Below are 27,367 nucleotides of genomic sequence, written 5' to 3' on the forward strand. Positions count from 1 at the left end.
ACACCAGCTTTGGTTTGGAGTATTGTAAAAAACCCTTTGTAAGTTGACCAGTATTCAACAACATTAGATCGTACTAAAAGTTTCATTAGTTATGCCTTAAATAAGTAACCAGACATTTTTGAAAAACTTATGAATATTTATGTTTCTATCGAAAAACATTGGGCTAACGTTATGTCCCACAAAATGAGCCAAACTTCAATAAGGAGTTATTTTTTTGTAAAGTAGATTACCATGGTTACAAATGTACAAGAAAAAATCAAATAAAGAATTTGAGTCACTTTTGACTTGTTATGAGTTTTTAGGAATTGTTAATATCAATTAAGTAGTTTTTCATAAGCAATGAGGCTTTTTTTTTTTGATCGATTCACAGAAATTTTAAATTTGTATGATACTTTACGCGTCATTCTGATAAATAATCTCTAAAAATATTTAAACACCATTTTTTCTTATTGTTTTAAAGTAATGTTAAACAATGAAAGTATGTTTAAAATATTCCAATTAGTTTAAAAAATGAATGCATTGGACAAGAAATGACAAAAAAAGTTTTCATTACTACCCTCTGTAAGTTGACCACCTGTCTAAGTTGACCACCAAAGTACTGCACCGCAAGTGGTCAACTTACACAGGTTTCACTGTAATCTTAAACAAATTTCCAGAATTTTAAAGAACAATTTATCTTCACGTAAATAACAAATTTAAATTGTGATAGCAAGTGAAACATTTGATTTTTTCTTGCCAAATGTATATTCTTGTGCATAGACTGTACAACAAATTATTATAATCTAAAAAATGTCATGGTGTACTTGAGGCGGCAGTCACTCATGATGATGAAATGTTTGCATGACTGCTTCATTCAAGCATAAAAAATATTTAAAAGAGAGATATTTAGAAGAGAGTGGATAACTTCCATGTTAAGAAATGATGTGAAACTTTTTTTTATGTGTTCTAAATAATTATATATAATATCATTGCAAAACATTTTTCTTTAATATAATTAACAGCAAGCCTGCTTATTAACTTAATTTTCAATTCCCTGGAAATTAAATTAATCAATAATAAATTAAGTCTGGAAAAATAAGGTTGCACCAAACTTTGTCATAAATACTTATACACTTTACACAGTCAACATGATTAGAATAATGTAAAAATTTTTAAAAAAGATTTAAATACCTAAAATTTAAAAAAATCAAATCAGTTTGACATTATTTTATGCTGCATTTTCAGTCATAAATAATAATAATGAACACATAAATAATTTATGAATGTTTATTTTTTTAAAAAGGCGCCAGAAATGAACAAGTTTAAAGCAGTCTATGAAATAACGAAAACATAGGACACTACTAATGTAAATCAGAGTCAAATTAAAAATGCTAATAAAACATTTTTTTCCACAAGTAAACAGAGTCGTATGAATTCTCAACTTTTCACTGAAAGAATTTTACAAACTTGAAAACAGATTTCCCGTGAGTTTGAATCCGATCTTTTCTCTAGAACTGCAGACTGTACAAAATGTCTCTTTATAGCATTCATGGGGAACGTATTTTTTTCAGTTTGTGAAGTCATATGTATCTTCAAAAGTAAATGACTGTAAACAAATTTCATAAGAGTACGGATTCTGCTAGCAGTCATATGTGTTCTTGTGCTAAATGCCTTTGCACAATACTGACAAAAGAACAATTTTTCATGGGTACAGATAGTCAAATCAATAGTGAACAATTCTACTCGAAGAAATGCTTCTAGAGAAATTACACAAGAATGTAGAGGCACTAGAAGTTATTATATGTGCTGTTAGTGCAAAACCTTTGAAACATATTCATACACAAGTAGTATAATAGCTAGTATAGAGAATCTCTAACTTTGGAATTTAAAAAAAAAATGCTGGTATGTGCTTTTCACTCTTTTAGGATTTTTAGACCATATAGAATCGTATACATCTGTCACTTTGATGAAAAAAAAAACATGCGAATTAAGTCATGAGATAATGTTTTTGAAAAAAATTTCAACACAAAAACAAAAAGAAAGAAATCATTTTTGAGTAAAGAGTGCTCATACCCTGCTTCAAGAGTGAGAAAACAGGAAATGCTTCGGAACAAAACTTGCAAGTTTATGACGATTTTTCAGCTGCATGAACTTTCGTGTGTTTCTTTAAGCTTGAATTAACAGAAAAGGTCTTTGCACAACATTTACAGGAGTACGGTTTTTCCCCAGTATGGACTCTTAAATGCTTTTTCATTCCTGTACCTTGAGCAAACGTCTTAGAACAGTATTCACAGGCATATGGCTTTTCGCCAGTATGGACTCTCATATGCGATTTCAGGTTTGAAGAAAAAGCAAATTTCTTTGAGCAATGATTACATACATATGGTTTTTCTCCAGTGTGAATTCTCATATGTGCCCTTAAAATTGAACCTTGAGAAAAGGTCTTTGGACAACACTCGCACGAGAACGGTTTTTCTCCAGTATGGACTCTTAAATGTGCCTTCAATGTTTCAGCTTGAGCAAATGTCTTAGAACAGTATTCACATGAATAGGGTTTTTCACCAGTATGAACTCTCATATGTGCTGTCAGGTTTGTACGAAAAGAGAATGTCTTAGAGCAATGTTTGCACACATATGGTTTTTCGCCAGTATGAATTCTCATATGATTCTTTAAATATTTCTCAAAAGGAAATGTTTTTGAACAGAACTCGCAGGAATAGAGATTTTCTCCAGTACATGCTTTTGAATTCGATTCTTCAGCTTGAGAAACTCCTGCATGGGCTCGCATATGATTCTTTAAGCTGGAAGAGTGAGAAAAAGCCATTGAACAATAGTCACACGAGTAAGGTTTTTCTCCAGTATGGACTCTTAAATGCCTCTTCATAAGTGAAGCGACAGAAAATTTCTTTGAACAGTATTCACATGCATATGGCTTTTCGCCAGTATGGATTTTCATATGAGACTTTAAGGCTGAAACATGAGAAAAAGCCATTGAGCAACACTCACAGGAGTACGGTTTTTCTCCAGTATGGACCCTTAAATGTCTCTTCATTGCCGTACCTGTAGTAAATTTCTTAGAACAGTATTCACATGCATATGGTTTTTCGCCAGTATGGATTCTAATATGCACTCTCAGGTTTGAAGAAACAGCAAATTTTTTTGAGCAATGCTTACACTTATATGGTTTTTCACCACTGTGGACTCTCATATGTGAATTTAAGCTTGAAACTTGAGAAAAAGACTTTGAACAAGATTCACATGAATATGGTTTTTCTCCAGTATGAACTCGCATATGAGTATTCAACTTTGAAACCTGAGAAAAGATCATTGGACAACACTCACACGAGTACATTTTTTCTCCAGTATGGACTTTTAAATGTTTTTTCATTTCTGAAGGTCGAGAAAATGTCTTTGAACAGTACTTACATGCTTGTAGTTTCTTGCCAGTCTGCACCCTCATACGTGTTTTTAAGCTGGAAGCTGAAGAAGAGGCCATTGAATAACAATCACACAAGTAGAGATTTTTTTAACTTTGGACTCTTAAATGTTTCGGTGGATACAAATAAAGACAATAACAGACATATATTTTAAATTTGTGGATTTTCTGATACTCAATAAATTTGTTAAACCTCTGGCAAAATCTTGTCATCTATAACATGCAGAATGTTTCTCTACATTAAAGGCAAAATAAGAACCTCATAGAAAGTTCCTTCTGTCAGCAATCACATTATTTAATAACTAAAAAGAAATTGATAGACATGAATCACGAAAGAGTATTGCCTTTTAAAAAAACACTCACTAAAGACAGATTCAAAGTATCTCTTACTGTGCATAGCTCATGCTAATATCTGTTTCAAACTAAAAGAATGAATTTAATTTAAACAAAGTAAAATATTTTTTTTTCTACGAACGAACATCCAATGCAATATTTGACATATTCATTGCAACATTACAAAAAAGAGTGCTTGTGACATGTTATAATTTTGCAAATCTACTAAATCTCCTCTGGATGATGATTGGCTTAGTTCAGGATTACATAGCTCCGTATTGTTAAGTTTAACTTGGAATTTGGGAAAAATCTCACTTGGGTATTTTCAACCGTCTACTTCGATATTTTTTTCCAGATAAACATGCTTGCTGGGTGTGATTCAATTTAGAGTTACACAACTGACATCACGCTTGTCAATGTAAAATCTCATGCAGGCTGAATTATTGCTGAAACAAAATTGAAACAAATTAGTGTATATTAAAAACAACTTCCGTCCATTTGCATGGGTGTGACATTTTTATGCATATATTTCCACTTTGTTCCCAAAATTTAAAACTTTAGATATTAATTTGGATATACAGTAGACCCTCGTTTTATGCAGGGGTTACATTCCAGGAAAATCGAAACGGCCTAAATCGATACCTAATACTAGTGTTAAGATAGGGGTTTGGTTCCGTAGATAACAAAATACTTCATTCTAGCGATGACTAATTGTATAAAAAGTTTAATGTGTCCTTATATCGACTTTCATGCACAACATGCATGAAGAAAACATAAATCAATTTCTTGTCCTGTTTATAAAGAAGAGTTGGCTGTGATAGTCTTTTGGCATTCATTAAGAATTTTTCTCTGTAATTCTTTGCAGAGCATTAACGCATCTATGATCACTTGCCTCATTTCCACGATAGAATCTTCCTTCACTAACAAATCAGAAAGATCATTTCTACTGTCTAGGAATGGCTCAAAATTTTCATTGCGAACGTTTTCAGTTGTGCATCACCGATGTAGGTATCCTCGTTGGTTTTGGCCTCCTGTGTTACTCCTAAAAGCTCTTCTTCCAGTGAGTTCTGAACTGTGTGAGTTTAATAACTTTACTTCTGGGAAGAATTCTGGAACCCATTGCATAAAATTTCTCCCATGGCCCAAGCTTGATTACTAGCACGCCAAAATGCATTCGATTATGTGTAATCTGCAATATTTAGGAGTTTGGATTTTGAAAGAGGGGACAATTTAATTTGTTTGCATTGCCACATCCGCGTAAAACCAAAACTCATTCGCGTAAAATACAATAAAGGTGTCAAATTTTAAACCACGTAAAATAAACTCGTGTAAAACGAGGGTCTACTGTATTCGAATACAAGGAACTATTATTTTTATTAATAATAAATCTGACAGTCTGTCTGGATCTCTGTCTGTCTGTGACCCGCACAGCGCCTGGATCGTTGGGCCGATTTTTATGAAATTTGGCACAAAGTTAGTTTGCAGCATGGGGATGTGCACCTCAAAGCGATTTTTTAAAAATTAAGATTTTGTTCTTTTTCTATTTCAATTTTAAGAAAATTTTACAGAGCAAATTATCACAACGTGGAAGAGTTAATTACAAAATTATCATAAGGTGGAATCGTAACATTGGCGAGCAAATGAACATAGCAAATTGGCGAGAAATTCATCATCCATTATTTGTAAATATACAGGCGAACCAAAAGACCTTTTAATTTATAACTACAGGCAAAGTCGTGCGGGAACACAATGAACAGATAAATAATTCATGAAAGTTTATTAAAAATTAAGTACATTAATTACCATGTTTAAAGCAGTGTTATAATGAAAACATAGGACACTACTAATGTAAATAAGAGTCAACTTAGAAATGCTGATAATACATTTATTTACATAAGTAAAACACTGTTAGTCATATGAATTCTCAACTTCTCAGACAAAGAATTTCAAACCTCAAAAAGGATTGCACAAAAGTATGAATAGACTCCTAACTATAAAACAGTAGATTGTAGAAACTTTCTCTTTATAGCATTCACAGGAAATGTATTTTTTGCTAGTTTGCAAAATCACATTAATTCTTAACAGTTCATATCAAAGAAATGCTTCTAGACGAATTTCACAACAGTATAGAGTCTGCAGAAATTACTGTTTGCTTTCACTTTTTTCAAATTGCAGAAAATGTTTTTGCACAGCTATGTACAATCTCTCACTTTGAAATTTAAAAAAAAAAAGGCTTTCATGTAATATTCACACACTAAAAATTTCTAGGCCATATGAAATCGGATAATTTTTTTTTTTTTACAATAGGAGGAGGAGGGGTGAGTTCAAAGCATAATATTAGGGGAATTGGAAAGTTAGGTCGGTCCTTTTCAAACAAATTTTTTAAAGTTTCTTATTTTTCATTAATGATGTAATTACCCTCATTATCAACAGTTTGTTGCATTGAGTGTGCAAATTTTTAATCCCGGAATCCAGGTAGTAAAAAATTAATTAATATTTGGAGTAAAATGACAGAAAATTGCAGCTCGGATACAAGCCAAATTTTCAAGTTCTTGTCTCAGAAAATGTTTTAGTGATCAGAAGAAAGAGAAACCAGATGGTGCAATTAATGGCGAGAATATTTACACTATTATCAGCAGAAAAAGAATGACACTGAAGTATGGTAATGCAAGATTACGCTTCTGAAGGCCAACCAGCCCTCAAGAAAAAAAAGCTGTGGGTCCTGCTTCCCCCATCAAACTCACCTGACATTGCACCACCTGATTACTCTTTGTTCTGATTCATATGTGACAAAAAAAAAACTTAAAATTTCTCCAATACAAAAAATGCCATCTCCAGAGATTTTACTCAAAAATCAATTAATTTCCATGCATCCAGGGTTGAAAATTTGTGCACATGGCAAAGGATTTTTTTTATAAAGATGGTAATTATATTGTTCAGTAAAAACTTTTTTTTAAAAATCCTTTAAGAAAAAACTTTGTTTCCCGGTCTCCTAACATCATGTTTTTGAACAAAAAGCGCAAAATTGAATATTTCTATATATATTCTATACATAATATATGAAGTGATATATTTCTGAATATGGCGTCTAATATACTGCTTCAAGTGTGTGAAAACAGGAAATACTTTTTACTAGAGACGTACGGAGTACTCGGTAACTACTCGGTACTCTGCCAATACCGAGTAGTTGCAAAAAAGTGAATATTGTCCAAGACAGATAATAAAATTTATAAAAAAAGAGCAAGCATTATATTCTGCAATCATTTACAATTAAAATTTGTAAGTCAAATTTTAATTTTGAGAATAATGAAGTTTGTAATGCTTCAATGGAATAAATCTTTATTTTAATGTAGCTAAAGTTAATGAAACTTATTTATTAAAAATTATGCAAAAAAGGTAAGTATAGAAAATATGGAATTTTTATATTAAAAATGGATTTTTGCTACAAACAAAAATTAGTTATAAAAATATAAAAATTCCTTTGCTTAAAAAATAAAAAGAAATAAAACAACATTAAAAGCACAGTGCAGGAACACTGCAGACACGTGTTTTGGTATTACAAGGAATTCCTTTTTCAATGCACAAAATGGGAGCTCGTGAATTTAAAGGCATCTGACAAAGGTCGGATTTTTTTGTCGAATGTCTTTACATTCTTTAGCTGACATGTTATGCACTGAAAAAGACGTTCCTTGTAACGGGGGGGGGGGGGGCAGAAACACGTGTCTGCAGTGTTTCTGTACATTTGCTTCATCGACTTTTAAAAATTATTTATGTTTGGCTGACTAGAATTATAATTGATTGGTATACAGTGAAACCCCTCCTAACGGACACCCCTCAAAGGAGGACAATTTTTAATTCCCCAGTGGACAGTATTCACCTGACGTCACTGCGGGTAAAAACCCCTCACTGCAGTGCATTGTGGGAACTGTAGCCGACGAAAATCTGGCACTACAGCGTATAATAACACTTGCTTTTGTGTGGCTTATAAACTCTTCTTTCTATTTAAAAATGGGAGGTTTTTTACGTTTTTAACTAAGAAACGTTGTAAAAGAATGATGAACGATTCATTTGATACGAAATAATCTCTTTATTATCGTATTTTCATGGGTTTAAGCCTCTTTGGTTTCTTATCCAAAACATGGTGAAAACTCGAATTCTATTTTTATTTTCCCCGTTTCTCGACATTTTTCATGCATTCGTAAGTCTTTTTAAGCCCTAAACATGTTCATTATGCGCATGAAGTCCAGTAATCCTTAAATAAAACGAGTTTCTTTAGCACTACTGACACTACGTAATTGGTCAAAATACCCGCAGACGGACAGCTGATGGGAGCGTTGCCAAGCCGTGAATAAGGTCCGTTCCAATGCAAATAACATTAAGCCCCTGTCCTGCGGACACCTCCCTATTGCGGACAAAAAAAATTGTCCTGTTAGTGTCCGCATTAGAGGGGTTTTACTGTAATTTGTTTTAATTCCAACTTGAATTATCATACCTTTTGTTTATTTAATTTTAGTTTTAAAAATATTTTTTTTTTTGAAACAAACAAAATTGTTTATATAATGCATAATTAAATTTCAGCAGGAATTTAGTTTTAAAAACTATTATATGGACAAGGAGGTCTATACTACTATTCCAATAAGTTCAAAATTCATCACATGTGTGTCGGTGGTTCTTTTTAAAACATAATTGGCACTTGGTAACTCGGCCGAGTAGTGAAAGGCCGAGTACTCTGTACTCGGCCAAAGTGCTACTCGGTACGTCTCTACTTTTTACCATTTTAACAAAACTTGCATATTTATGGTTTATCAACAGCATGAGTTCTCATGTGTCTCTTTAAGCTTGAATCATGAGAAAAGGCCACGGAACAATGTTCACACGAGTACGGCTTTTCTCCAGTGTGGACTCTTAAATGTCTCTTTATTCCTGAAGCTTGAGTAAATGTCTTAGAACAGTATTCACATGCATATGGCTTCTCCCCCGTATGAACTCTCATGTGTACTGTCAGGTTTGAAGCATAAGAGAATGACCTTGAGCAATGTTTACAGAGATACGGTTTTTCGCCAGTGTGGACTCTCATGTGTGTCCGTAAGTCTGAAGCTTGAGAAAAGGTCATTGGACAACACTCACACGAGTACGGTTTTTCTCCAGTATGGACCCTTGAATGTTTTTTCATTTCTGAAGGTCGAGAAAACGTCTTCGAACAGTTTGCACATGCATACAGCTTTTTGCCAGTGTGGACTCTTGTGTGTGTCCTTAAGTCTGAAGCTTGAGAAAAGGTCATTGGACAACACTCACACGAGTACGGTTTTTCTCCAGTATGGACTCTTGAATGTTTTTTCATTTCTGAAGGTCGAGAAAACGTCTCTGAACAGTTTGCACATGCATACAGCTTTTTACCTGTGTTTACTCTCATATGTGTCTTCAAGTTTGAAGCTTGAGAAAAAGCCATTGAAGAACATTCACACAAGTATGGGATTTCTGACCTGTGGACTCTTAGATGTGTCAGCTGATAGAAATAAAGATAGTACCAGGCATTTGTTTAGTATTTGTGGTTTTTCTACAACTCGATAAATTTGTAAAGCCTCTGGAAATCAAAAGAAAGATCTTGTTTTTACCATCTGCAAAATGTAACTCCGCATTAAGGACAAAATGACAACTCCCTTATATTATTTCTTCTGTCTACAATCCCATTATTTAATAACTAGAAAGAAATTGACAGACATTGTTCACCAAAGATGGTGATATTTCATAAAAGAGCCCTCACTAATATTACATATTTAAAGCATCTCCATCTGTCGGTAGATCTTGCTAATATCTTTTTTTAAACTGACTGAAAAAAATTTAATTTAAACAAATAAAAATTTGTGATTTTCTTTGTCTCGAAAGAACATTCAAGGTAAAATTTGACATAACCATTGGCGACATTACAAAAAATATGTGTGTTTGAGGTATGTTATAGTTTTGTATACACACTAAATCTCTGTCATTGTTGATTGACTGATTTCAGGAAAATATAGCTCTTCATTGTAAGGTTTACCTTGAAATTCGGGAAAATCTCACTTGAGAAGAAGTTTTCAAGTCATAAACATTCTATATCCACATGCGTGCCGGGTGGATGGTATCAATGCAGAGTTGCACAACTAACATCATGCTAGTCAATATAAAATCTCATGCAGCCAAATTATAGCTGAAATGAAATTAAAACAAATTAGTGTACAATGAAAACTATAACTTTAAGTACAAAAGAAACAGAATATTTGCTGCTCTGAAACATACTTTGATAATTGAAAAAAAAGAGCAAGCAGAAAGTGCCCCGTCAATAATAAATCCGGCTCTATAAGCGTATTTTATATCGCTTGCAAATGGCCTTTTCCGTTCAAATATTGCAATTTGAACCGTTTTGGCCTATTTTTTTTATAGATTGTGATAAGAGTTTTTCTTTAGTGAAATGCATGTTTTGAAAAAGATTTAAAATTCTGTAATTGGTACATATTTATGTACTGAAGTGTAAAAGAAATTTCCCAATTTAAGCACTTTAAATAACCTTCAGTGTAATTTATTTGTGAATAAAAACAGTTTCAAGTTTTTGGTATTTTTGAAGCGTATGTGGCATACATCAGAGACCATAACCATAGGCGTATCCTCGGGGGGGGGGGGGGGGGGCATAAACTGGCTGGACACTTCACCTTTCGCCCCAGAACTATAAAGAAACTAGCACAAAAATCAAGAAGAGTATTTGTTTTTTCTAATTTGTATGGCCTTAAAAATGCATTTGGATGGTCTTTGCTAATTTTGGGTGAAAAAGTAGTCTATGTGCATTTCCCTGGCCATTTTTTGAGATTGCAACTTAAAAAACACTTATATTTTTTCTCTAATTACATTAAGAAAAGGAACTTTGGGGGTTCTCCCCCAAAAGTTTTTTTAAATTGTAGTTCAAAAACAGTTTTAGACGATCTTAGAAGATGTTCAGGGGAGGAAAGATCCGGAGGATCACATCTAGAAAATTTTCGAAAATAAGCAATCTTAAAGATGCAGTTGTGGGCCATCATTGATATTGTCATGAGGACCGACGATTTTTCAAAATTGGAAATCAAGAAACAATTTTAAAAGACTTTTAATGCTGTTAGGAAGAGTTTTTGAAAGTTTTACACATGTAATTATTTGAAATTCAAGCCCTTAAATGAAATTTAAGGCTATTTTCAATGTTGCTGGCAAAAAGGGGGGAGGGATGGAAGATCCCCCATAAATGTTTTGAAGTTAGTTGTTTAAATGCAGTTTTAGACCACCTTTGGTAATGTTAGAGTTAGGAGGGTTCGAGACCTGTCTTTGGCAATTTTTTGATATTGAAATTTCAGTTTTGGATGACTGGCTGACCCACATGAAACATTTGTATTAAAAGAAAGAATTTTCTGATTTCAATACAACCACGAGATGCTATAGACTAAACTGATGTATTGTAAAGCAGCAAAACAAATTGAAATTTACACTTCTACTTTGTTAAAATATTTTAAAAGTTGAACTATGATTGACAGTATGAAAATCAATGTTTTGTTTCCCGATTTCAATGACAACAGAACTGCTGCTTAGAATTTTGCTATGAGAACAATTTTGCACATCTATGGAAACTTGGATAAAAATTCTGCTGAAGAAAAAAAACCCATTAAAATGATATTTTTTGACTCAGATTTAAGCCCAAGCCCTTCCCCTTATTAGCACACTGCTTTATCCGACTGAGCCAATGTGTCTTCACTCTCTGCTGTGCAGTGACACTTAGAACTACAGGTGTGACTAGTCATGACATTTTTGAAATATCGCTACTGTTTCAACTTTTTCTCAATTTAAAAAGTAATTTGGCGGCACATATATTTTTCTCCACTTAATTGCGATTTTTCCACAGTATTTTTATTTAAAAAAAAGGCAAAAAAAAAAAAAAAAAGAAGATAGAAGTGTAATTATGTTGGCGACCCCTATGAAGTTATGTTTATTCACCAATTCATTTTTCATTTGACTAAAGCTTGGTCAAAAAAAATGTTCGAAACATTCGTTTCAGCGAAACTCAGTTCAGTAAATCATAATGCGAAACCTTCGGATGTTCCTAAATAATATTCAAAGATTGAATTTGCTTTCAAAATTTCACAGAAAAAAAAACCTTTTTGACACTTTTATTCTATTTTTTCACTTATTATTTCTATGCCATTTTCTTAAGATCGCAAAGGTTTGCTTTCAATTGTTTTTTTTTTAATCACGAAATTGTTGGCCCAATTTCTGAAAAACTGGTGGACGCAGAGGGGGGGGATCAACACCTTTTTTGGAAAAAGTCCTGATGCCCCCCCCCCCCCCCCAATGTTTGGTCAAGCTACGCCTCTGTACATAACCTAACTTTGCCCCCGGAGCCTTGAGGTCCTTTCGGCTCAGCGGTTAAAGCACTGGGTTAGTATCACAAAGGTTCATCGTTCAAATCCAGCCACAGACATGCATTGCTCCTCCACATTGTCCCCGTATTGGTGATTCATACGCCACAAGTATATTTAAGATGTTTTTGTACTTAATATTTATAGATCATTTCTTTTTCTCTGAATTTTTCCTGTTTGCGCCAAAGAAAGAATTACTTAGAGAGACGTATGTAGTTGCACATCAATTTCACGGCGAAATAATTGAACTGCCAAGAGGAAAAAGTCGCCAAGTACACAATATTAGTTCCCTTTCCAATTACACCGAAAGAGAATACACATTACCAAGGTCAAGCATCAAGTTATTGAGTTTCACTTCCAATTAATTCAGAAAAAATGAACAAGTACAGCATTTTTAAAATAGACGATCAGCTGATGATTTGATATGAGTGGCACAATAATAACGTTTTACATTAGCAAGGAGTTTATAGTGTACTTGTATATCCTTCGTTTACATAACATTAAAGTTTTAAAATTACAGCATTTTTGCTTACTTTCTCTTTAAAGGGACAAATGTAAAACTTACTTGTTTGCAAAAGAAATAAACTACGCTCAATTGAAAGTTCAGTCAAAAATCTTCACCTCACCAACTTGTCGAGCAGACGAAAAAAAAAATATATTCATCAGCAGCACTGTAGCGTACGCATTTTACAATGCAGATGATGTAGGTTTCAAGCAGATTTCTTTCACAATAGAAGTTATCAAATAGCGAATTTGGTTCATTTCAAAACTTAACACTACATGAAGAGCAGCACCACCACCACATGTTAACAAAACAAAATATATTTTATTACGTTTGGCGTGTATGCACGTAAAATGAGCAAAGCTACAAGCTATGAGTTTCTCCTCTTCGTTTTGTCAGTTTAGGTTTTGATTATTTCAGAGAGGCCTTCTACCAACACCTCTTATAAAGTATTAATTTGAGAACAGTAGTTCACCAAACATATTAACATAGATCAAAAGAGAAATCAAAAGCTTATTTTCTATTCACAACTCCAGCACTCGAATACGCTACCTTGCGGAGATTTACAAAACTGCCGACAAAACTAAAACATTGCGTTTCATGTGTTCATTTTGGGCAAAACAAATTGTTTGTTATGTGTATTTTTTTTTATTTGTGTAATTCATCATTTGGAATCGTCATCCGCAATAGCGTAACATCAAAAATATCTGATATAAACTGTGAGTACACATTTTATTTATCTTGTTCTGAGTGAATTTGAATAAATATCAGTTTTTCAATCCGATGAAAAAAAAAACGAACTTAAGACCCCTTTTACACGATTCCCGCTTTCGGACATCGGACGGCAGACATGTGACGTCACAAGTCAGAGGAAAATCGTTGCTCATTTACACGAAGGCGGAAAGCGGGAAGCGTATGCAAATTTCGTAACCGGTTCGATGTTTTGACAGGGCGTCTGCTTCTGTTTGTTTATATTTGTTTCCGTTGAATCTTCGTGTTATTTCCTACTATTTTTTTTTAATTGTTAAAGAATTGAAGTGTTTTCCGTAAATGTTGAAGGTTAATTTTTTAGAAAACATGTCTTGGATAGCGCTGATTTATTTTTTAATCTTTTTTTGAGCCACGCTAAAAAATAGAAGTGAAAAATTCTAAATTTGCCAAACAGTGCTTTCCCGTGTTTCGCGGTAATGATTTACCGCTATTGTTTTTTAATCTGTGTGAATATTCAATACATAACATGTGCACAATTAAGCCAGGCTAAAAAATAAATAGAAAATAATTCTGGGTTTATCGAACAAGCATTCCCTCCCCCCCCCCCCCTGAAATTCAAAGATTAATTTAAAAAATAGAATGGTCTATGTTCTAGAATCTTATCACATCATGCTGCTGTTGTATGCATGAAAAAATGAAATTGCACAAGGATTTCATAAATAAAATATTTTTTAAAATACTGAAACATATATTTATTTATTTGCTTATTTTAATCAATTTCAAAAATGAGGTTTTTGGCTTGTGCAAATTATTCTCATACAGTGATGTTCCCATCTATTTTTCTGAGGGTATACTCCCAGTAATCCATTACGCACAATATTTGTATGCGATCAAATCGTTGCCTGAGAGCAACAGTAGGATATCTTAGTGTTATTTCGGGGATTAGATGTCTTAGTGTTGCTCTGAGGCAACGATATATGTAATATGTCTTTATATGGTAATTTTTGAAACTTGAAGGTATACGCTATATGTCTAAAAAATATTTGAGAATATACGGCATACATGGAATATACCCTATGGGAACACCACTGTTCTCGGTGTACAAAAGTTTTTCTTGCTGATAGCTGCTCAGAAAACAACAGTTGATAATTTTTGCTGTGTTATTGCTATTGCATTTTCAGAACTCGATGAGGAGCATTTTTTCATTTAGTGATACAGTGAAACCTGTGTATGTTGACCCCTTTATTTTCTTGAAACATCATTAAAAAGTGTTGAATTATATAATTCATAGTACAGCTCGAGTTCAATAATGAAAACTCTTAAGAATGGCCACCCCTGTGTCCACGTTTTCACTGAACGAAGGGGTGGCTTCTCGGAGAGGTTTCACTGTACAATAAAATGCTTGTAGTGATGTATCAAAATGTATATTTTTTAGAACTGCTTTGCATGTTATTGTGGAATAATACTAACAGTGGTGTTGAAATATTATTTCGGGGGGTTGGGGGAGGCTACATTTAACACATGTGCAAATCTACGTGTATACAGGTCCGCACCAAGACTGATCGGCGCCATCGTGCAAATGTCTTTTGAGTGCCTTATTGCATTAACGTTCGAGAAAATTCTAGTTAACTCTTGGGGTGAGGTTTTATAGACAAATGCAGTATTGAAAAAATACGTTTGGCATTTATTTGATGTATCAAAAGGAAAGCAATGTATATATATTTCATTTTGGAACAAAGTGTACGTTTTTACCTTTGAGCAGGAGTTAGTTATCTCTTCATCTCGAAGTTGTTTCGAGTAAGGGTGGATGTAAGGAAGGGGTGATCGGAATTGACTTTTGAACTATGGCTTTTTCTCTTGGAAACCTTGCATTGAGCTGTTGTTAAAAAAAAAAAGATGGCCATTTTCAGTTAATCAAAGCATTTTTCCCCCAACAATAAAAAAAAAAGCATCTTGGAATTTGATTGAAATAATTATTGCTTACTTTAGTCTGATAAGTACTTTTTTGAAAAATGGGAAATGGCTAATATGCAGCCGTTACAAGAATACGGAACCGTTATAAGAGGCATTGAATTTAATATCTAAAACAAATATGTAGTCCTTCCAAAGTTTTTTTTTAGTACACAAATAGTAAAAGAAATAAAGGGAGGGGGGAGGGGAATTGAATAATTATGGTCAAGTCATTACTTTTCGGAACTAAAAAGTTAACCTAAATTTTTGTTCGAAGTACATACAGTAAATGTTACGCACAAAAGTTAACCTAAATTTTTGTCTGAAGTACATACAGTAAATGTTACGCACATCTAAATAATATACAAATGAGCAAACGATTTTTTATGTATGATAACACGAAGCAGAGGAATTACAAATTAAAAATCGCAAACAGACGCCAAGATCTGTTGTAAGTTATGGAGCTGTATAAGGAAAACTCTTTAAGGGGCGTTCTCCCCATAGGTAGACGAATACCCTCCTATGTGTATTCCTAAGCATTGCACAACCTCTGCACAGTGGCGTAACTAAGGTGGGAGTTGGTCCATCCCGGGCAGCATTTTGCTGGGGGGTGGCAATTTCATGCTCTTGATGTGAAAACATTTGCCAATAGGGAAATCATGCTTCTGATCAATTACTGGAGGCAAAAAAAACTTTTCGTTATAATATGAAACTAGCACTTGATTTTAAGAAAGTTACTTGGAAACTACCTTATTTAAAAAAAAAAAAAAAACTATTTTTTGAGGAAAGTTACAACAAGAGTAAGAAAAGAGAGGTCTGAAATGGTGGGCAATTAATTGCTCATCTTTGGAGTAGCATTATCTGTTTCAGAAATTGCTTTAATTGGTCACGTATTACAAAACTTTTATTCAGACCAGAATTAATTTTATGTTTATCTTATAAAAGTACTTACTCACAACTCAAATAATAACTGCGACTAATCTTACTGCTTTATATCAGTAAAATTCCTATAAACAGCGAGTTTCAAACTGAGACATTCATTTCAGCAGAAGTTTTTTAATTAGTGAATTGATGTCTAAGTAAACCTTTCACATTCACATGGAAAGTAATGATTTTCGATACACAACTTTTCCTTCTCATGAATCAGTATGGTTAATCGAACTTATAGGGCTCATTAATCTTATCACCCTGTATCAGTGAAAAAGAAAACCATCCAAATTCTGTAATATAGCAATATTGGATCTAGGAAAGCGGCCATTTCCGAGGTTTTCAACATTAAGGCAGGCACCCCAGCACGGATCCAAAAGGATGTCATTACCCCCTTTGACAAGACCAAAGAAACCATAAAATTGCATACCTAGATCTTTAAATTAGGAAAATTTCCTGTGCAGAGCGCCGGCCTCTAAGCTCCTACCTGATGTCACCAAAAGGTTAAAATGCATTCTTAGGGCTAATTTAGAAATTTTTTCTGAATAGAGCATATTCTTTTTTTTTTCTTCGTAATTAAGTTCTTATTTTTCCTTTAAATACTTTTGACTGTTTCTCAACGAAAGGGCGGCAAATTGAGGAATTGCCCCGGGCGGCAGAAAATGTAGCTATACCACTGCCTCTGCACAAGATTTGATAAACTGTATTTGTGTAAGGAACCCCCCCTCCCATGGTTGTCCACCGTGGGGTGAAACCCCTCATGTAAATTCTCAAGTATCAAAGGACCTTTGTGACAAATTTGGCAAAAATCTGGCCCTAATTGTGGATTTGTACAAAGGACATAGCACACACAATCACTAACATACATCATATTTTGTTTAGATATATAGATTTTACTTTTATTGTTTATTTAACTTTTTCCATGATTTAATTGAAAAATAATCAGTTTAAATTTTGAAAGAAACCAAAATTTAAAAGTTACCTGAAAAAATCCAGGTTCTCCTTTAAAAATCCAGTTGGGGTTTTTACAAATACTAGTTTTACCAACCGCCTTGTCTGGTGGTCAAAGACGTGACTATGGATGGGAAGTTACTGGGGGGTCATGACGCAGTCTGCACCATATTCAGAAGTGTATCTTTACGTTTTTTTTTGAGCAATCATGATTGCTTATTGCTTTCATTTGACTGTTTTGATGTCCTATGATTTTATTTTCTCGCCAGCACCCTCTGCAGCATCACCGTCGACCGGCTCTTCACGATGCTGCTCCCCTAACGAAAACCGTCTCCAGGTTGCATCCATGTCCTACACACACGCGCATACATACACAACTACACGCACACACAAATACCCACACTCATGCCTGCACACAGACAGACATACACACACACCCATACACTCATGCCTGCACACAGACATATACACACGCATACATACACACACATACATAAACACACATACATACCCACACTCATGCCTGGACACAAACACACACCCCTACATACACACTCGTGATTGCGAAAAACATAATTTGAATTCAAGAAGTCAAAATTCAAATTATTATTATTATTATTTTTTTTTTTTTTTTTTGACTCTGCAAGCACCAAAGAAACAACAAACACGAAGATAAATATTTTACCCTCAGCTAAAGCTGATTAGCAAAACCAGGTTTAATTGTGAAGGATGTGAGAGGAAACTATTTTAAACATTGGAATTTTAGTCAGATGAAAGATGTTTATGGTCATTTTTTATTCAATGATGGCAAGGAAAAAAACCCCCTTGAAGATACCCCCTCCTGTATATAAACAGAAAAATATCAGATAAATATAGCTTAAAATGAACATGCGTAACATGCATTGAGATTGGTTTCCTTTCGTCCACCCACCTTGTACATATTGTATTTAGTTTTATCATTATCATTAAATGTAAAATTTATACCTGTTTTTTTTTTCCGTAAACTCTGATTTTTTTTATTGATCGCATAAACCGAAAACTATGGATTCACTGAATACCGAACATTCAGTTAAAATTCTATTCTTTTCTTCAGCTGAATACTGAATATTTTGGCAAAATTTGTTGTTGTTTCAACATTAAATACAATTGAGTAACGATTAAAAATAGGAGTGAAACAGAGCTTCAGCCCAGCCAAATCATGAACTGTTTCAGCACATAACAATTTGTCGTGAATATTTTTTTTTTTACAATAACTAGCACATAATATTATGTCCCATAATAAGTTACGCACAATTATGCCCAAGAATAAAACACAGTAAATTTAAAAGAATCCGTTGAACTATAAGCAGTCCCATAATTGAGAATACGTACCTATACTTGGAAGTTGCTAAGAAACAAGTGACTTTACAACATTTTTTGTTGATCATTATTTAAAGATTTCATTTGTTATGAAATGAAGCTATTACACTATTGCATAAAACATTGTTTAAACACTTTTAGCTACAAATGAAAACAATAATGTCTTAATTTTTATTACATACTAGGTGTAAGTAATATCACAAAGTATTTGTATGATAAACAATCACAATGATACTTACTTGAAAAGAAGGTTTTAGGTGTAACATTGAAAATTCAGTAAATCTTCTCATTGCCTCCATAAGCAAGAATAAAATTATAATATCTTCTTTTTGCCAGCAAGATAATTTTTATGACAGAATATACAGAAATGATCCTGCCGATAAGAATTACCCAGCTAATTCGTATAGATGCTGCGCTGCAAGTTCCTAGCATGTTTAAAATCGCTTTTTTTTTCCAGTGCATGATGGTCCTTCATAGCAAAGAGGCTCATTTGTTTTGAGCGATTATCAATGATTTACGTAGCTTTGTTCAATTTCGAAGTTGCACTTTGAAATTTACTTCATCAAAATCAGTGCCGTAGACAAGACACAAAGATGGCTACCTTTCCCCTGATTTTGGAAGGTTTATTGTTACTATAGAAACGAAAGCATGTGACATCAATAGCCAATCATTGCACGTCGGACTTCGCTTTTCTGACTTGGAGTTGTGGACGATCCACAACCCATTCCCGACGAAGTCAGGCAGGTTTTGGAGGCGCGAAAACTGGTTTTCGAGCTCAAAATGACGGCACATGTCCGAAAACGGGAATCGTGTAAATCGGCACTAACAACATTGACTGAAATGATGACAAAATATTTATAGTGATTAGAATTCCTTTTATGCAAAATGTAAAAAAATATCTAAAATGTTAAAGTGTTGTAAATATTTCTTTCATTGTAAAAATGCAATTTGCGAGAAAGAACGATCCATTCGCATCTTCAGCGCTCGAATATGCCACCTTGCGGTGATTAACAATACTACCGAAAAAGGTAAAACATTCGATTTCACGTGTTTTCTTTCTGGTAAATTACAGGCTTCAAACAGTTTGTGGTACAATGCAATGTCGGAGGAATATAAAAGAAAGCTTCCCACAAACACGATGAAAAATTACTGCCATTCACTAAACTCCAGAGTAAGTTATAAGTTCATGCATTTGTTTGTTTTACCTTTCTCTTCCGCCATTAGATTGTGGTTGCAGCGCCCCCTATAGTTTATTGGAGTTGCGAATTGATGGCTTGAAAAAGAAAACAAAATTTCTTACCTGTTTTTATGATGTAATTATATCGATTATAGATTATTAAATATCAAAAATTTTCATTTCTTTTTTATTCTTCATTACAGTGTAATGTTACTAAAATGCTTTTATGTTTGCGCAATTAATTTAGCCATAAAAAGGAGTTTTACTAAATCCAGAGTGAACTCTGCTGTACAGTAGCATTTACGAAAAACAAAACGGCAAGAAATTCCACTCTTAAATTTGAGATTGGCGCTCGCGTTGGCGAGTGCTGAGCGCTAAACAGCTAAATAAGGATCTGACTAGGCCGTTTTGTAGTACGCCATTGCTCATTTAAGTTAACCACTGATGAGGCCTTCTTGTAGGTAGTGATGCTTCTACTCCCTGGATTATTCTCAACTTCAGCGCTCGAATATTACGCTACCTTGCCGTGATTTACAAAACTACCGTAAAAGGTAAAACATTACGTTCCACGAGTGCCTTTTGAGCAGGGATGCCGTGAAGTTCCTGTCATATCTCTGCCAACTGTAACGTAAGGAAGTTTTTATGTATTAAAGTTATTGGCAATTTTTTTAAAGATATTTTTAAATAAACATTTTGGACAAAAGTATTATCAAATACTCATCACACACACACACACACACAATTAAACCTCATTAATATTGTAACGAATTCGGTGCGACTTCCACTTTCTTGAAATGAAGACACAGTTCTTGATAAAAACACAGGAGCTTTATTTACACTATGTACAGGAGAAATCGTTAACAACTGCTAAATTAATCATCAGCAATTAAGCAAATATCACTCAACACCGTAAACTTAACGGTTACACACGTATTTACTTCCAAATACGAAAACAACACAGCGAAATGCCTCGCTATACACAGAGCAAATACGCTCTCCGTTCGAAATCTCAATCGAAACTAAACTCTTTATCCAGCGTAACGGTTTTTATACACACCGAAAAGAAATCTCTCAAATATTCCACATGCTTCTGGAAAATAGTAGACCGTTATCAAATTTTATCAATGAACAAAAAGGAAATAGGGGTTCATATACTTCAACCGAATAAAAAGGGGTTGTATATTCATTACGGGAAACTATTTACAGGTTACGTTACTACAATAATTACTATTTACAGGATTTGTAACATTGCCCCCTTCCTAAGGACTGCACGTCCCGGGCAGTACAATCCCCAGAAAGGGTGCCAAACTTCTATCACAAGTTTACAAATATACACATTAATTAATAACTAACAGATACAGAAAACACAATAATAACAAGAAATATTACTAAACATTAAAAGCAAAAATTATCTACAACTTTTATGTTATCAACCATGGTTGTTTACGTAATACTCATGAACTATGGCCATAGTATGGGGCTAACCGATCATAATGTACAACCCTAGGTTTTGCATTAGGTGATTTTTGGATCCTCACTACGACGTCATTTAGTCGGTTAAGGACTTTGTAGGGTCCATCCCAATGCGACTGCAATTTGGGTGACAGACCTCTCCGTCGGATGGGATTCCATAACCAAACCTTGTCGCCTTCGTTGAATTCATGTCCAGTAGACCTTGTGTCGTATCGGGTCTTCATCTTCTCCGCCGCGATGTTGATTCGCTCTCGTGCGAGGTTATGAACGTCTTCCAACCGGGCCTGGAGATCCTGGATGTACTCCTCAGGCGATGAAGGCGCATCCGGAGGACGACCGAAGACGAGATCACAAGGTAGCCGAAGCTCTCGTCCGAAGAGCATCTGAGATGGGGCATATCCGGTAGTCTCGTGGACAGCACTGCGGTAGGCCAGCAGGAACAAAGGTAGCTTCTTGTCCCAATCCTGTTGATTTCTGGAGACCATAAGTGAGAGATTATTCAGGATTGTGCGGTTAAATCTCTCCACCATGCCGTCCGATTGTGGGTGTAGTGGTGTTGTCCTAGTTTTCTCAATTCCGAGAATTTGACATAGGCCCTTAAACACAGCAGAGATGAAATTCCTCCCTTGATCGGAATGAATCTGCAAAGGTGCTCCGTATCTCGAGATCCAATGTTGGACCAGAGTCTCTGCTACGGTGGTAGCCTCTTGATCTGGAATGGGATATGCTTCCGGCCATTTGGTGAAGTAGTCGATGGAAACAAGAATGTATTTGTTCCCATCAGCAGTTCTTGGTAGAGGACCCAGGATGTCGATCCAAATTCGTTCGAAAGGAGCTCCAACGTTGTACAGATGTAGCTTCCCTCTGCTTCTTTTCTTCGGTCCTTTACGAGCAGAACAGGCGTCACAAGAATGGCACCACTTCTCCACGTCATCCTTCGCCTTGCTCCAGAAGAAGCGCTCCCGAACTTTATTGAGGGTTTTCAACACACCAAAATGTCCTCCAGTCGCACTACTATGTATTTCTTTCAGAACATCTGAAATCCTTGATCGGGGAAGTAGTAACTGCCACCTAGACGTTTTGCCGTCATCAGATTCCCATTTTCGGTGTAGCACGTCGTTCCGTAAATGGAGCGAGTTCCATAAAGCCCAGTATCTTTTTGTTGCAGGACTAAAGATGGAAACGTCCTGCCAGCTAGGTCTCCGACTGTCACTCTCCATGAACTCCAAAATTGGTTTTATGTCGGGGTCTTCAAGTTGATCTTTTCGAACTTGGTCGTCACTCCATGGATCAGGTTCTGAAGATGTTGGAGTCACTGTCACCTGATAGGCAGCAGGGCTAGTCGTTCCATACTGTTTCTCGATTCGGGAACAATAATTGCAGTTCTCAGGACAGGGTCTCCTTGATAAAGCGTCTGCATTACCGTGAGACAACCCTTTTCGGTGCTTGATCTCCATGTCATATTCCTGGAGCCGCTGTATCCACCTGGCTATCTGGCCTTCTGGATTCCTGAAGTTCAAAAGCCAAGTTAACGAGGCATGATCTGTCCGAAGTAGAAACTTTCGGCCGTAGAGGTAATGATGGAAGTGTTCTACAGCTTTCACTATGGCCAGTAACTCCTTTCTGGTGACGCAGTAATTTCGCTCCGACTTTGATAAGCATTTGCTCCAGTAAGCGATGACATGTTCACTGCCGTCAATTTCTTGGGATAAAACAGCTCCGATGCCCTCGTGGCTCGCATCAGTGTCCAGGATAAAGGATTTTTCAGGCTGAGGATAGGCGAGGATAGGCGTTGATGTTAAAGCCTCCTTCAGTCGTAGAAATGCATCTTCGCATTCTTTGGACCATTCAAACTTTTGCTTGCTCTCCGTCAGCTTATGCAAAGGTCGTGCAATGTGGGAAAAACCTTTTACAAACTTCCTGTAGTACGTGCAGAGCCCCAGGAAACTTCGCAGCTGATGGATGTTTTCGGGACGACTCCAAATCTTGACTGCTTTTCTGGATCGGTTTGTACACCTTCAGACGAGATGATGTGACCAAGGTAGTTCACTTCCCGACGGAACAAATTACATTTGGACGGGCTTAACTTCAGATTGGCTTCCTTAAGCTTCTGCAGCACCTTCCTTAGATTTGCCAGATGTTCTTCGAAACTGCGTCCCACGATGATGATATCGTCTAAGTAGACCAGACAGGATTCGTAGGAAAGTCCTCTTAACACTGTCTCCATAAGACGCTCGAACGTAGCTGGTGCATTGCAGAGGCCGAAGGGCATCACTTTGAACTGCCATAAGCCTTGTCCAGTTGTAAACGCTGTCTTCTCTCGGTCATCAGGGTGTATCTCAACCTGCCAGTAGCCGCTCTTCAAGTCCAGGGTCGAAAACCACTTGTGTCCGGAAAGAGTGTCCAAGGTGTCTATCCGTGGAAGAGGGTAACTGTCTTTCTTGGTGATTTCATTCAGCCGTCGGTAATCGACACAAAATCTGGTGGAGCCATCTTTCTTTCGGACCAAGACGATGGGAGACGCCCAAGGACTGGATGAAGGTTCGATTACATCGTTCTCCTTCATCTCTTTCAGGAGGGTCTCAACCTCTTCCTTCTTGGCGAACGGTAGTCGTCTTGGATGCTGTTTAATAGGGAGGTGTTCTCCAGTGTAGATCCTATGCTGCGTTAAATTCGTCCGGCCCACATCCTCCGATGTAGATGAAAACAGATGCTTGAAGTCGTCCACCAATTGTTCCGCAGCAGTTCTTTAATCTATCGATAATGGCGCACTCCCAATTAACTTCGATGTCAAGGACTCAGAAGACACGGTCTCGGGGGAATTCATTCTTCTAATGATGCAGTTTACTGGAGTACAAGTTGCCAACACTTCACTTTTCCGGATATTCCTTGGCCTTTCACTCACGTTGGCGACTCTCACAGGAATTACATCCTTAGAAAGGTCCACAAGCGTAGATGCTACCAGCACTCCTTTTAGGTTATTGCTTAGGTTAGGGTATTCAATGAGTCCAAATCGAAAACTATTGCTTTCTTCAAGGGATCCAGGTATTAATGATTCTGACCTTGAGGGAATCGATAAATCTGTTTGGGCTATTATTTGATGAGCGGATTTTACATCACTTTCTGCAGGGAAAACGGCTATGTCTTCTCTCATCGAGTGCAGCTCATTAGTCTTGAAGCCTAGAGTGAAGTCATATTTCTTCAAAAAGTCCAATCTGAGAATGAAGGGGTCCGTGATATTAGCGACGAATGCCGTATGATGGTAGGTGGCATTCCCAAACACTATTTCCAAGTCCACTTTACCGTCAATCTCGATTTTGTCACCTGTCACAGTCTGGAGACTTTTTTCACCCCCATCTCTTTGTCACAAAGGGTCACACTTCACCACATAATCTCCCTCTTTGTCACATGTCCTGGTCCTGTTATTTTGTATTTACATATTCTCATAAAAAATGCGTGGTGTAATATTTTTTGTTCCCCATCCCTTCCAAATGTCATAATTTCCTGACGCTTTGGAGGGGGGTGGACTCAAAACATGACATTTATGGACAGCCCCAAAAAGGATTTTACATCAGAGCTATAGCATGAGATAAAAGCAATCACAAATTTTGTCAAACACACAGCAAAAAAAATCATGCTTGAGGTGGCTCTCAAACTAAGGACAGCCATATTGTCGCCTCAGAGCAACAGTAAGATATCTAATCCCAGGAAGATATCCTACTGTTGCCTTGAGGCGCTGATATTTGTCATTCCCGCCAGCAGTCAAAATTGAAAATTGTGTCCTCATTTTATTGTTTGCGAATTAATCCTATCTGGAAGAACCTAGTTTCAGTCATTTTTTAATGGCACAAGCATAACTGACTCGACGTTAAATCCCGGTTATCACAAATTTGCCATTTCAACTGTGCTTGCTCGCGGACTTAGCTGATTTCAAAAGTCTTGCTAATGTTAATTACAAACATTTCAAATTTGTTAATAAACATGAGATGGCACTTGATAAAAATTAGAAACCACAAAGCTTTCTCTAGTTTAGTTTTTAGGCCTCGGTAAAGATTGAGTTTTGAGTATTAATTATTAATGGATTCGGAGTCTGATTTTTCTATCAATGGTCCTTTTCAGGGCCAAATTTTCAACCTCAGAAGAGCGTACAAGAATTGCAGCATCACTTCTAATACAAAGCCGAACCATCAACCTAAATAAAAATGTATAATGCTGCTATTTACGCCTAACGTAAAATATTCGCAAAAGACGGACATCTGTACTCATATTCCAATCATTTTTGAAGTACCCAACGGATTTTACGTTTACGTCAAGTAAATATTTTCAAACCAATAAATATTGAAGTGTCATTTTTCCCTTTACATTATAAATATTATCAGGTATTCATATCCGTAGTTTCATATAATATATCACAAAATCGCTGTGAAAATATTCTACTCGCATTCATTAATTTGTTGGGACTCTAACTCAGCCTAAATATAAACAAGCAACACAAAATCTTAAAACAGAAAGCCCAAAAAGCGAAGTCTAAGCAAGCGCAGTTGAAATGGCAAATTTGAGATAACCGGGATTTAACGTCTACTGCATAACTGGGCTAGGGCAGCACGAGTTTGTTAAAACGCTTTTTGCTCATAACTCAAGAAAAGCACTACTAACCTGGAAATCATAAAAAGGTAATACGCCATAATTTAAAATTCTTATGTAACTAGTATGTTGTGGCCATCACGAAACTTTCTTCTATATTTATTTTTTTTTCTGATCCCTCCCCATGCTTGACGAGGAAGCAATATTCCCAACGAAAACAAAATGACACATGCAAAAACTTGACGACTATCCCAATGTCTGAATTATTGCAAAAGCAAAGCAAAGAGCGAAAATTGAAAGTTATTTTAAAAGCCTTGCTTGAATGAATTACAAATATTTTATTTGTTAACAAACATAAGATGGCAACAGTTAAAAATTTTAAATCATTGAGATAATATTTCCGATCATTTCCATACAATTAAAATCACGAGAAATACGCAGACGACAATCTATTACGATTTATCTTTCTTATTGTTGCATTAATAAAAATATTTTTATTCGCAAAAAAAAAAAAAAAAAAATCAACACCTCTTGGAGCGATCGGCGTCAAAATAGAACCAAAGCCTGTTTACATATGGATTCACATATATTCCAAATTTCAACCAGAACGTAGCATTACTTCTTGAGATAGGGCACTCAAAATGGAAAAAAAGAACGGGCGATTGCGCTGCCCCCTTTTTAGCTGTTGACACAAAAATAAAATCAGTTCTTATACCCACTAAGGGCTACTTGCCGATAAATTTTTCTTTCATTCCGTTCATTATTTCTTGAGATACAGCAGTCACAATTGACGACAAAAAACGTTCTATAGCTCAACCCCCGTTTGAGTTATTGACACCAAAATTGAATCAGCACCTGTTCCTGTTAATACCAACATATGGACCAAATTTTGTTTGATTCCGATAGTAACTTCCTGAGGAATAGCAAGCACGCGTAACTCGAAAAACGTCCCATTGCTCCACCCCCCTTGGAGGAATTCGCGCCAAAAACTAATGGGCACAAGTTCACATAGGGGCACATATGTGTACTAAATTTCGTTCGATTTCATGCGGTAGTTTTTGTTGTAGAGCGGCCACAAAAAACTGGTCACACACAGACGTGACACACATACATACACACACACATACATACATACACACACACATACATACACACACACACACAGACAGACAGACATTTTCCAAAAATGGTCGAAATGGACTCAGCACACCTCAAAACGTTCGAATCCGTCAAAATTCGAAATTTGAAAATTTGCACGAATCCAATACTTTCTTCTATATATTAGATATAGAAGAAAGTAAAAAGCAGTAATACCAGAAAAACAACTAAAAGCGGTTTCTGCTGTTAAAGCAAAAATAGAAATGCAAGATCAAAAAGCAACGACAAAGCTTGCGAAATTAGCAGCATGGTTAAATGGATTTCGAACCTGAAACTAGATTCAAAAAATACCTTGAAGATAAAACTGTTGAAGAACCTGGAAAGAAAGATTCGTTTTCTTTTAAAATGACCGAGAGTTTTTTTTTTTAGTTTAAATAGTCTGTCTCCCTAAATATATTATCATTGCATTTTTGCAG

At 35.6% G+C, this 27,367-nt stretch overlaps 1 protein-coding gene across 1 annotated transcript; it reads right to left on the minus strand.

Annotated features, from left to right (window-relative positions):
* Positions 1-2,145: 2,145 nt before the first annotated feature.
* On the minus strand, positions 2,146-3,187 carry LOC129226248 (zinc finger protein 271-like). The gene is made up of 2 exons (XM_054860849.1): positions 2,242-3,187; positions 2,146-2,150 (listed from the first exon to the last, which is right to left on the minus strand). Exons 1-2 carry the CDS (start codon positions 3,185-3,187, stop codon positions 2,146-2,148), a joined length of 951 nt encoding a protein of 316 aa, XP_054716824.1.
* Positions 3,188-27,367: the final 24,180 nt, after the last annotated feature.

The sequence above is a fragment of the Uloborus diversus genome, chromosome 7 (genome assembly GCF_026930045.1).
Source record: "Uloborus diversus isolate 005 chromosome 7, Udiv.v.3.1, whole genome shotgun sequence".
Taxonomy (NCBI): domain Eukaryota; kingdom Metazoa; phylum Arthropoda; class Arachnida; order Araneae; family Uloboridae; genus Uloborus; species Uloborus diversus.